The 13,483-nt window shown below is 35.0% G+C and overlaps 1 protein-coding gene across 9 annotated transcripts in view; it reads left to right on the top strand.

Moving 5' to 3' along the window:
* ARHGEF3 (Rho guanine nucleotide exchange factor 3) overlaps window positions 1-8,611 on the top strand; it is a 141,200-nt gene extending 132,589 nt beyond the window's left edge. For 7 of the 9 annotated variants that reach the window (XM_074836211.1, XM_074836210.1, XM_074836212.1 and 4 more), the window contains 4 exons: window positions 87-344; window positions 2,641-2,811; window positions 5,220-5,406; window positions 6,351-8,611. In XM_074836211.1, the coding sequence (XP_074692312.1) occupies window positions 87-344; window positions 2,641-2,811; window positions 5,220-5,406; window positions 6,351-6,697 (963 nt within the window). In that variant the 3' untranslated portion in view covers window positions 6,698-8,611. The remainder of the gene's footprint in view (window positions 1-86; window positions 345-2,640; window positions 2,812-5,219; window positions 5,407-6,350) is intronic. The other 2 variants (XM_074836218.1, XM_074836219.1) reach the window with 1 other exon arrangement.
* The last annotated feature ends 4,872 nt before the right edge of the window (window positions 8,612-13,483 follow it).

The raw sequence follows: 13,483 nt of genomic DNA on the forward strand, positions 1-13,483 counted from the left end.
GTTTTGACATCCTGAATCATGTGAAACTTCTGGTGTAGCAAACTGTGCTTTGTTTCAGCTGCAGAATAATTTATTCTTTTTCTCAGCTTCCATGCCTGAACTCCTATGACAGCTACTGCAGCAATCAAGTAGCAGCCAAAGCTTTACTGGATCACAAGAAACAAGATCACAGAGTACAAGATTTCCTACAGCGCTGCTTAGAGTCTCCTTTTAGTCGCAAACTGGACCTTTGGAATTTCCTTGACATCCCAAGAAGCCGTTTGGTTAAATACCCATTACTACTCAGAGAAATTTTGAGACACACACCAAATGATCATCCAGATCAGCAGCACCTTGAAGAAGCTGTGAGTTACTGTTTGGTTTGGGGTGTTTTTAGGAGATTACAGCACTTTTAGCTTACTAATGAGTTAAGGGACACTACATAAAATATGGAAAGGCAAATACTTATATGGGCAGCTGAAACTAATACGTGAAATATCTAGCCCTGCTCCCCCAGTTAAATCCTATTTCAGTAGCAAGGTGATACAAAAAAAAAAGGGAGGGGGGTGGGAGGTGTTTTCCACAGCTCTTGTCTGATCATTGTCATTTTTTATTTACCTTTCAATGTCATTTTCATTCTAATCTAAGCTGGGTAATGTGGAGATTTCTCTTCAGGTTTTAGATCATTTAGCTAAGTTTTATTCCCTGGCTTGAGACCTTACATAACCTCTGAATCTAGATTAATTATCATTTGCAGGAATGTTGCTGAAATTTGCCTTCATTCTGTTTTTTATTCGGAATAGCCTTGCACTTTCTGAAATAAAACCAGAGGATAAATCCAAAGCTTTAAAACTTCCTTATTAATAGAAAGGGACCTGATTCAGATATTCAGAAAGGTTTCTAAGGTTTCTGTTCTTTCCCATATATACACACACACACGTATATATTTGCATGTATGCACATATTATTGGATTTTGTATATATCTGGGAGTGCATCAGTTTACTGTAGCAGTTTTGTTTGAAACACACTTCTAAACTAATAAATAAATATCATCAGTATCCTACTGCTTTTGAATAGTATTTAAAGTAAACTTCATTAATATTTTCAGGACCAAATTTATGATTTGCCTAGACTTGAACATTTTGTACATTTTAGTATTTCTTTGCTGAAATATGACAGCCCTGTTTTTTTGGAAAGTGCACGTTTCTAAACCTGACCACTATTGTTCTGCTATTCCTTCCCCAAATCCCTTGCCCAGATTAACTTCTTTGTTGTAAAATTGGACTACTGTGGTTTAAATTGAAAGCTTGGATACTTGCATTTAGATGTAATCTATAAGGTATATTTTCCCCTTGTGCATATTCTTTTAAATCCAAACAAAAATCATAAATATCTCAAAGAATGCTTTTGCTTATTTCTAAGGTTTGCTTTTCTACATAATATCTGGTAATATCTTCTAAAAAATATTTTAAATGCTTTTTTTCCAGTGCTTGTATTTGGGAGTTGTTTAACAATATATAGTCAGGATTTTTTTCTTGATATTTCAATAGCCTTATATAGCTTTGTAGTATTCTGCTTCAGCAGAACAGTTTATCTTTGAAGTGATGTATTTCATAAGTTGTATATTTGCCAAGTTAAATTAGGAAACAGAAATTACTCTATGTGGTTGGCTCTTAACGCTGTTTTAAGCTTATGAAGTACATTTGTCTTCCTGTCTGGCAATCTGCTATAAGCACGCTGAGCCAAGCTGATCCTGGGATCAGTAGATTCTTGAATTATCTGTTTGGGGATGTATGTCTCAACCCATTTCCCTGCTCCACCCCCAGTTATATAACAGAGGAATTTGATCGGTCTAAGCAATCTATGATCACTGTTAGAGTTTACTGAAATCAACAGAACTTCATATCCACATGCTCAATTAAGGAGCCATATTTTAAGTTTCAGATAAATTGATCTCAGGGACCTTAACGACTGCATAGTATAAGGAAGTTCAAGACAGCGTATTTTTATAGAAAAGGCAAAGCTTTCTTTTTAAGGTTTTTTAAAGTAAAAAGGCAAGATAATTATTACTTTGAATTGTAAAATTGTAGGTATGTGCAAGTAGTGGAATTGTAAAATAAAACCTTATTTCCAGAGGGTAACCTTCATAATGAACAAAAGTTGAAAATTTCTGTTTTGGGCCACTTGCATGTTTTGCAGGATAAAGATCTTGATAGTTCTTCTGTTTCTTGTTCTCTGCTATGATGCATCAGTTTTCAGAGAGTTATAATCCATTTTAAATAAACATTTTTAAGGCAGGTTGTTTGTCCTGTGTCATTTATTGGCACATTTCAGCTGACAAAAACACATCTCCGATTATATTTCTTAACATCTGTTTATCTTAATTCCGCCTATTTCGGTTTGATACAAAGAGCTAAATACCAGATTTTAAGCCATTGTTAGAAACAATGATAAAACCAAACTAAAGAGTCTTTGTACACTGTAGTCTGCTTAATTCTATTGCAAATATTAATACTCTTAGAAACTGGTCTGCAAAAAATTCATGGAACATATGATGTAAATTAAGATGTATTTTCTTGTAGCTACAGTTCAAATTACTAGGAGATAGCTCTGAATATCGGACTGTCTAAAGTTCATGTGTTTTCATTGTTTCTCTGTAGATAAGTATAATTCAGGGCATAGTGGCTGAAATCAACATAAAGACTGGTGAATCTGAATGCCAGTATTACAAAGAGAGACTTATTTATCTTGAAGAAGGCCAAAGGGATTCATTGATTGACAATTCACGTGTTGTATGTTGTCATGGTGAACTGAAGAACAACAGGGGAGTGGTAAGGAACAAATATTTTGTCATAAATACCTTTTTAAGATATTTTTATTTTGCATGACAGGTAAAAGCTGTGACTATACATACAGAAATGTCACCCTCTCATATGTAGGAAGTTGAAAAATATTAACTATTATATATAACACTGATTTTTTTGTTAGCAGTCAAATATCTGCATATGGAGATAATAAGCTTACATGTGTCTCTCTTAAGGGGACCTAACAATATCCTGGATAAATTGTAATCTGATAAATTTCAGTAAAACTTGCAGGGAAGAAAAGCAAATTAGAAATTTCTGGTCTCAGAGACATGGTAGTAATGACACACAAAATATACTAACAAATTTTAAATCTGTCAAAGGCTGTGGTTATTAAGAATGTTTTACTTGATTATTTGTTGAAGTCAAAGTTAATTTATTCACCATAGAAATTAGGTACTTGATACTGCAAATTCCAGTCTCCAGGAGTCTGCACTATGGATAAGTGTCATATGCTAAGCTTTCAGTTTTAAAAAAACCAAACCAACAACAACAACAAAACCCACAAAAACAAACACCACCACCACCCCCCAAACCCATGTAGATTAGTAGAGATGTTAATAGAAGAGAAACCAGTCATGGACAAACAATGAAAAAAGATCTTTTTCTTATTAACTGAGCTTATGAAAGTTTTATTAAAAAACCTAACAAAGTAAGCAGGATTCTAACTGTATTTTTCTGCACTGGGAGTGCCTCTATTTAGCATGTTTATGCATACAATAGAAGGATCATGTTTTACCATACGGCTGAGATGGAAAGATAAAATGGCTGCTGTTTTCTGGTTCACCTGATAAAGATCAGGCCGGCAGTTAATGTATAGCAAACTAGCAGGAAGAAACTGGCACTTTCATCTTTCTGATGAACTTTCTTTATTCCATCCATGCTACCCCTGCCTTTCTTTGGTAGCATAACACTAAGTATATAATTATTTTCAATTTATGAACAGTATTTAAAATTCCCCAGCATTTTTGGGAGGTTTCCACACTGATGTATTCCTTGAATACAACTGACAGTGTGGGGTATTTTTATGTTTGTGCATTTCTTTGATTTGGGGTGAAAAACAGATCATTTATATCTACCTGCTAGTACAGAGTATTAGCTTTTGCAGCAAATAAGAGATCTCATCATTGAAAGGAGTTTCATGTGACTTCCACTAAAACCAGCCATAACAAAGCTTTACATTATGAGGAATCTGCCACATTTTGTGGATGATAGATTGAAAACTGAGTTTCAAAATAAACAAGGTATTTTTCCTGCACATTTAGAATATTAAAAACAAACAAACAAACCAAACCCCACCAACCCTACCTAACATGCAAACGTCCATACCTGTATACACCTCAGGTCTTTTATCTCACACATTTGTGCTTTCACATTTCATTCATATGAGAAGGTAGCCATTTGCTGAATATATAAACTGAAACACATAATGGATAGACTCTACCAGACTCTGCACAGAATCTCTGTTAATACCGAAGAGGACAGCGCTGCAGAATAAGGAACAAACTATTCATGGATATAAAATGAGGCATCTGTTGTGGAAAAGTAGAATGAAGATTAACTTTTTCAATATCGGAAAACTGCCAAGGCATATTGGGAAATGTTTCTGCTATAATTACTCTTTCAGTATAGTCTTCTGAAAACATGAGCTACTGGAAGATGGGACAGTGAGCTAAATGGATCTGAAGCTCTATCTTGTTTTAAAACTGCAAATAGTGCTTCCATTTATATTTAGTCAGGTGAACTTTAGAAGCAAAGAATAGTTGATTGGGAAGAAAATTTTGGCTGTGAAATACAAAAAATTCATTTCAGTGCATGATACCAAGTGAAATGAATTTAAAATTTCAGTTTATTATTGGAAGCCACTGGAGGTTGAAAAATGTGAGGAGAAACAGAATTTAAAGATGATAACAGGTGACTTGTGCTACCCAGGAGCGAAAGTAATTTTCTGAGCTTCAGAGAGCTGTGGTGAAGCTGATTGTGCGCAGCATGTGAATTGTAAAAAGATTGCTCATAATTGTTCATTGAAAATACTTGGATGAATAAGATTAGTACACAGGCAATAAAGTGGGTGTCAGAAAGAAGAATGCGTATAAGCATGCACATTTCAAGGTCCCAACACTAAAAGATTAATTAGGATCATGACATAAGAAACTGAGAAGAGGACAGGAAAAATAATTTTAGAAGTTTTTAAATTCTTGTATTTACGTACTTATATGCTGTTGCGCCATAAGACTTTTAAATAGTGGGAAGAGAGGAATATTTATTTTAACCGTTGAAAACACAAGGCTGTAACATACTAGACTTTAAATACATTTGGTTTAATGATGTTTTAAAAAAGGAGTAATGCTTTATTATTTATCCATTTTTAATAGAAACTGCACGTCTTCCTGTTTGAAGAAGTGTTGGTGATTACTCGAGCTATCACCCATAACGAACAGCTCTGCTACCAGCTGTATCGGCAGCCAATTCCAGTGAGGGAGCTTGTGCTAGAAGACTTGCAAGATGGAGAGGTGCGATTGGGTGGATCCATACGTGGTGCATTCAGCAACAATGAGAGAAGTATGAGTACACCTTTTTTTATTTGCTCATATAGGATCATTAGAACTTGAGACACCTCCCAATGAGACATCAGAATGTTTTCTCTAAAATTCATGTTATCTATATCCAACATCTTGATTTGTATTTTAAACTGGTTTATTATGTTGTAACTTGCTTCTTTTAGATTGTTTCTCAAAGCTCACCATATTGGGGTTTCTCCACACACCTGCTTCTGTACTGAATTGAGAAGGGAACAATGTGTAGAATGTAGTGGCAAACCCAAAAAATTATAAGCAAGTATATTTTGAAATCTTAAGCTTTAGCTGTTATGACTTTCCTTATATTATGGAGACATTGATTGCTATTCCCTCAGTCTTTCAGCTGACAGATAACATCATGCTCAGTGTTAAGACTGTAGCTGTTCATGTTAATGTCAAGGGGTAAGAGTTAATGTCCTTCTAATTAAGCGTATTATAAAGATGTTTGTTTCTATTACAAGGGTCCTTTGAAACTCACTTATCTTGTGAAAACTTTGAGGGTTTTTTATATGTATTTGCTTTATTAGTGAAGTGAATGGAAGAGATGAGGCAATCTCTGGCTGACACAAGAAACAGTATTCAGTGAAGGTTCTGGAAATGTGCTTTGCAGAGAAGTAGGAGAAGAGGTGTTGAAGTGTGGGAGAAGCCTTAATCTTGCTGATTCACATAAAGCTTTATGGGTAGCTCATGCATGGCAGAACCAAAATTGTTTAATCCAGCAATATGAAATTATTAGAAGCGCTTGTGATGTTCTGTGTTCCTGCCCCACAAAAGATACCCAGACTCTTCTCTGTGGTCTGACATGGTATTGGCAGGAAAACACCTTAAGTCAAAGATTTTGCAGATTTTGTTATTTAAATATACTCTTTGATTATAAAATCATTCAGCCAAAGCATTCAGTGTTTTGATATACGTTGTTTCTTTCAGTCAAAAACTTCTTTAGAGTCAGCTTCAAAAATGGATCTCAAAGCCAGACTCATTCACTCCAAGCCAATGACTCCTTCAACAAACAACAGTGGCTTAACTGTATCCGCCAGGCCAAAGAAAAAGTTACATGTGCAGGCAAAGCTGGCGTGCTGAGCTCGGAAACACATTTTCTTTTGTCACCAAATGGAAGCAGAGTACCCCAGGGGGAGACCACGCTCGAGCAAATGGACCAATCGGACTGTGAGTCAGACTGTAGTATGGACACCAGTGAGATCAGCACTGACTGTGAACGTATGGAACAGACGAACTCTTGTGAAAATGAAAAGCAAATAGAAACCAATGTTTGACAAAAACTTACAGTTCATGGAAGAAAATCTCTCTTACCTGTACAGTATTTGCATTCCATACACGGAACCATTTGGAGAAGCACTTTTAAAATGTTTTTTGTGACAACATCAATGCAGTCCTCCTTGTATTCGTACCTATGAGTGTAGTACTGTAACTGCTGATCTGTATAAGCTGGAATCTCTTGCAACTCAAGTCCTGTGATTATATTCCATAAACATCTAAGGTGGATGAAAGAGGTACTTGACCAGTTATTCTCAATGTCCTGCTGTAAACAGAATCTCTAAACTACTGTTTATATATGCATTACATAAAGAATCTTTTCATAATTTTTTAAGTACTTTATTCGCCCTTTAATGCGGCAGCTGAAGATGTGGACTTAATATGGAGTTTCAGGATAGGTATCAAGATAATAAGTTTTCATAAAGGCATGGAAGGAAAAAATAGTTTATTGGAAAAAAGAAAAACACCTATCTGAACTCTTGTGGTATTAAATCAACAAGAACTATAAAGAGCGGGCCATGTAACTAGTGACTCTTTAGGGATTAATTTTTCAAAATGAAGCACTGTCCTAAAATCCAGCAACCAAATTGACTAAAATCTGGTCAGTTAAAGTGGTCAGCATAGTGCTGTGGTTTATTTATCAAAGCATGTAATGCTACAAATAATCAAGTGATAAAAAAAACCAATAACCAAACCTCTACAGCCAGCACTGAATTAAATGAAATGCTGAGAATACTGGGTATTTGTAAATAAGCCGGTAGCTTGCTTTCAGTGCCATATATATATATATATATATATATTATCCCAAACAGGATAAGAGCGGAAAAAAGCTTTTGCTTGTGAATAGGCCCTCTTCAGCATTTTGCACTCCACTGACCTCCACTGTTGGTTTTAAACACCACTAAACTAATGTTAAAACATTTAATTTTCTGTAAATGTCTGTTTACAATTACATGTAGTTGGTTTTTAAACTAAGTGATGATTTTTTTTATCAGTGGTGCTCTACAAATACCCTATGGAATTATGTAGAGAAACAAAAAGGGAATTGCTTTTCCTTTAAGATGTATTACATCCTTTATACTTTTCTCAAGTTTGTTTTAAAAGTTTTTGTTGCATTTAATCTTATGCTGTAATTGGAAATGTTACTGTGTTTTCTGGTGGCTGATTTAATCTACTCATTATGATGAGAAGGAGACGAGTCACGTAAATGCAGTCTAAACCACTCAGTTCAACATCTTGTTTCTTTTCAGGAATCCCTGGGTAGTATTTTATTTCTTAGTATAAGAAATAATGCCAGTGCTGTATGGCAAGCTATGAAAATGATATATTAATAAATATAAGAGATCCTTGATATTACACAAGATAACACGTGCAAAGTACTTATAACAACAAAAATAGAAAAACTTCTAAGTTATTGCCAAAACTATTTTTCTTGTGTTCTACAAGTTTACAGAAAATTTACTGTCAAGTATCTTGCATATATATATGCTGATGTGCATTACAGAAATTGGTGTGACAAGATGATAAACAGTGTAAACCAAGGTATTTTTATTTTTTAAAGAAAATGTCATTTTTACCCTATAGAACATATTTCTGTATTTATAGTTTTTCAAAAAAGTCAATTTTCTGTTCTGTTTCAGGCTTTGTAATTTATTTCAACTGCTTCATTTTTAGAGCTGAATGAGTATGACAGAGAAGATGAGAGAAAGAAAAAAAATTGCAAAAGAAAAGGCATAGGAAAGCATATTAGATGATGAACCATTTTTGTAAAACCTGTTCATCGAAACGTTTAAAAAGAGCGAAAAGCATGTAGTGTTCAGCTAGAGAAGAAAGAATGAATGTGTGTATTGACTTTTTTTAATAATAGCCTTAAACTTCTCTGGAAGCATTTCAAATAAATTACATTAAACCATTTTGATTTTTATTTGGTTTGGTTAGTTGTGCAAGACTACAAAAAGAGTGCAGCTGTGCACAGTGAGGCTTAACATATGTGACCAACGCTTAAGTTTTGGTTCTTCTGGAAGTGTTACATATTTGGATCTAATTTGCTAGATACTAAATAGTAAAAAAGAAACAAGTCACTGCACTCAATTCAGCACATTCCCCAAACTTTTGTAGTATATAATCAATTTAGTAAGTGGGACAAAAAATTAACATCCTGCCATTAGTTTCTTTCTCCTGATTCCTTGTGGGTCGCATATCTACTAAATATATATTATTCCAAAACACTGCGATGATGAATTTGGGGGCATGTAAACCAACCAGCCAGTGATCTCAGAAGATTAATTTACATTTGTTTACTATTGTTTAGCAACCCACTTAGCATCATGTTCAAAATGCTGCAGTGCAAGTGTTTGAGTTTTGCTTTGTACTTGACATGCACTTAGCTACTGATTTGATCTAAGAAAGCTTAATAATGTTTTTTTCAAATCAAGGAACAAGCCTTCCAGTTTAAGAATACTGATATCATTCTGGATTTGATTAGCTTGTTTTGGTTCTAGCACTTTTAAAATGTCACTGCTTTTGAAAGATTGACTTTCGATAGGGGTGGAGGGCTGGGGTGGTCATGAACGATGAAATGTACCAAAAAGGATGGGCAAAATGTAAAACGATGAATGTAAAGTAAGGAGGACAAGTAATATAAGTAAATATGTCAAAGTGGTCATCATGGTTAGTAATCCTGGTGTCAGCAGAATGGAGTCTTAAGAAGTTGCAGCAGTGAACTGGCATGCGTACTGCAGCTGTGCAGTACGCGTAGGCCTCTGCGTGATTCTTATGCAGAGAATTGCTTCCGATTTCTCAGGTCACCTACCATTGCATGTACAGTGCTTCCACTAATGAGACAGTTCAAAGCTGTGTTAATTGTTGTATTGGATCTCAAATCACTCCTGCCTCAGATGGAAGAATAGTGCCATGGCAAAAAGGTGAATGAGAACAGGTGGAGCGTGTAAAAAAACCGCAAAGTAATAAAGGTAAAGCATAGATTGTCTTGACTGAGAAAGAAAGGTAAGTAAAGAGATTGCCCTTGAACTATATGGGTCCTCTGAGACTATAAAAGAAAATGTAACTGTCTGTGGTCTTTGGTGTCCTAGATTTGGTCTGCAGCACTGAAAAGAACTATGTAAGGATGAATGCCTATCTCCTGGAGTACAAAGGGCTGCTATGAGACACCAGGAGTACTTAGTGTAAAATCTGTGAAGCTCAGTACCAGGGACTCAATTGCCAGAATCTGGGTAAAGGGCAGGCCCAAAGTTGAACTTGAAGGTAGAGGAAGTATTTCTCAGTGGTGACTCCTATTCAGCATGACCCACTCGAACCAGGGATAGTGCCTTAGGAATGCCTCTGCAGTAGTGGGAACCAGGTTTCTTGAGATTTCACAGAAGTTCCTAGAATTTGAAAGAAACATCAAAACTTTTAGATACCTGTTTAATGGATTGCTGTTTTTGAAAAAGTTGATGTTTTATGGTGACACTGTCTGGCACTTAACATACAGTCTTGATTCTGAGGATCTAACAGAGCCAGAGACTTGAGTTCTACATGTATGGAAGAAGAGTTGTTTCATTTGAATAGGGGGTTCCAGATCAAGAATGGACAGTTCTTCCATATTTAATGCTTACTCATGAAAACTGATTTTAAAATACTGTAATCTGTTCTACAGGTTGATGCTGCCATCTACTGGAAAAATTGCATATTTTTAGAGCTGATTTGATTACATTTAAAAATATTTTAAGATACTAAATATATGAATAATTAGAAAATGAAAATATTTTTAAAAATACGAGTAGATATTTTCAGACTTTCTCCTGAGGATCACAAATTTGTTAGAAAAAAGTACTAGGTGAATTTCTGTTACTAATCCCTGGTTTTACAAAGCCAAGTCAAGACTACTTGCCCAGTTTGTCTCACCTTTTACTATCATAGGCATATTTTCTCCATGGCTGGTAAATGATACTAAAGCTCTTTCCAAGTATGTAAATTAGGTTTTGTCTTTGAATTTTCTGAAGGTGCCTCTCTTTGCATGGTCTATGAAGAAAGTTTAGCAATACAGTTTTCCTGTCTTTGATCTCCTGGCACCTAAAATTTAGTTGGCACAAAATTAGTACTTACACATTTGAAGAAATGAGATGTGTTTTGCATCGCTAGAGTAATTTCTGGAAAGTAAAATAGTAATTTCTAGTTATTTAAATTAAACCGTAACAATATGCTCAGACTAAATAATATTTTGCATTTCTAAATTTGCTTTCATGAAAGAATACTGAGGTAATGTCTGGAGCAAGCACCTAAGTTTTTTTCCTTGAACATGGAACCTCATACAACCCTCCCTTAAAAATGTGTTTTATTTTGTGGCTATTAATCTGATCTAAATCTGTATTACTAATGTATTACATATCATCTGAATCAAAGGGATCTGCAGCTGCTTTGTACTTGGGTGGGAAACCACTTGGTGCAAGCCAGGGAGTCGTGGTTGAATGCTTGGCAAATACCAGAAACCACAGAAACCAGAAACTAGAAAGACAGTAAGGTGACAGATTTTACAAGCTTTTTTTACTTCGAAGTATTCAACTAATCTCTTCCTATGGTGATTTTTCACTGAACCTTTGTTTTGTAAACTGAGATCCTTGCTACCTATTTTATATCTATCAGGATCTAAGATTTATAGTGGTACAGCGATCCAGAATTGTTACATCATTTATCAATTAGTAATTTTTGTGATGATCTCTCCCAGGCTTATGTTAATACAGAGAATAATTTTGTACAACTGCAAAGAAGTATCTTTTTAAAGCAAGTGGTAAATGAGGAAGACTTCTTTGTATGTCGTTTGCTAAATAAGCAAGACTTCATACATTGTTTGGATTTGTTATGATACATGCTTATGATGTTTATATTTCTCATTATTGAACACATCTAAATACATTGTAAACATATGCTTTCACGTATTTTCTAGTATTTGTTGTGAGAGAAAGTGGTAGTATGCATCCTTCTCACAGTTACTGGGTAGTATTAGTAGACAGTAGTTTCCCACATGGTTACCTTTTTTTGTAGTTGTTTCTTTAGTACTTGTTGAATTTATTGGAACGGCTCTACCATTGATCCGTACAAAGTGGCTCCATTCCAGGATTACTAGAATACGGTGAAGATATGCAATTTAGACTCCATGTTTCTTCTCAAGTCTTTGGAACCTTACTGTCATACGGTTATTCACTGTCTGTCAATAGGTCTTCATCTAATGTGACCAGTATGTCAGCAGAGCTATGGTAATTCAAACAAGCAAGGAAATAAATTGGGTGTGTGTTTGTGTATGTATATATACACACAAAAATTGTTTTCCTAAGTTACTTACTACATCTACACATATTAACTTAATGGCTACTGAAAGACCTCATTTTGTTTTGAAAATTCTTTCACCCTGTCCAAAGCATAGATACATTTTTCAGTAATTCTTCTGAAATGAGAATAGACAGTGTGGTTGGAAGGACGTATATTAAATAAATGTGGACCTATTCCTGGAAGAAATTTGTCTTACCTGACTTTAAAACACCAGTTAAAGAAATCCCACAGCATCCCCAAAGAATTTCTTCCTGTAATTCTATTGCTAGACAGTTTTTCCTAACATTTAACCTAAATCTCCTTTGATACAACTTAAACCTCATCCTAGTCACCAAGGACATAGAGAATATTTCCTCCTCTGCAACAGCACTTACCATCTTTGATAACTATTATTTATCTTCTCCCTTCTAGACAAAACACCCCCATTCTTCCAGTCTTTCATACAACAGTTTAGATTCATGAGGCACAAAAGAATCATTAGATGTGTTCCCAGAAGTTACAGCAAAGAGTATGTGTAAAACGAGAGTGAGGACACCAACTTAGCTCTGCTCATCTGTGAATGCAGGGAAGCCAGGTATAATCAAATCCAAACACTGATCAACTGAACTAGTTGTATATTGAAGATGTACACAGCCTGGAAGTGATTTTAACAGCTTTGTCAGTTCAATCTTAATAAAACAGGTTTACACGTTTGGAGATCAACACTAGATTGGTATTTCCATTTTTTTTCTGGTATATGAGAATTCTATTTGAATGAGGTAAAGCACAGCAAAATTATTCTGATAATACATCAACTGATCCGCATTATGCTCTTTACCACCACCGAAACCTCACAGAGGCAGGACATCAGATTCTCAGGGAAACAGTCTTAATTTCTCTATAGGTTGAACACTGCATTTGTGGATTTTATTACCTCTTGGTAATTGAACACCATATTTCTGCAATTAGATAAATGTTTGGTGTTATGTTTCTGTAATTTCTGTTAATTATGGATACTAATTACCTTATTTAAACTTGGCTGGCTCCCAAAGACTTCTAAGAAGAAATTAATAATTATTAGCTTACCTTAACACCCTGGAGGCTGGCATTAGCACCAGACCATTTTTGAGTTAGTAGTACTTACATTTTCTGACTTACAGGTAATCTAAAAAGAGATCAATAAAATAAAAGGGCTAGGTTAAAATATTTGGTCCTTGCATAGGAAAAACTTTGTATTTGAGCTTGGTAACTGCTTTTGAGATGACTATAAATAGCCGCAGTTAACAGTTTTAAGATAATTGGTAAAGTAATTGTCCTGATTTCGGCTGGGATAGAGCTAATTTTTCTTCATAGTAGCTAGAACAGTGCTGTGTTTTGGATTCAGTCTGGGATTTTGTATGAGAAGAATGTTGATATGACACTGATATTTTTAGCTGTTGCTCAGAAATCAAGGACTTTTCAACTTCCCATATCCTGCT

Source organism: Strix aluco, chromosome 11, assembly GCF_031877795.1.
Source record: "Strix aluco isolate bStrAlu1 chromosome 11, bStrAlu1.hap1, whole genome shotgun sequence".
NCBI lineage: Eukaryota > Metazoa > Chordata > Aves > Strigiformes > Strigidae > Strix > Strix aluco.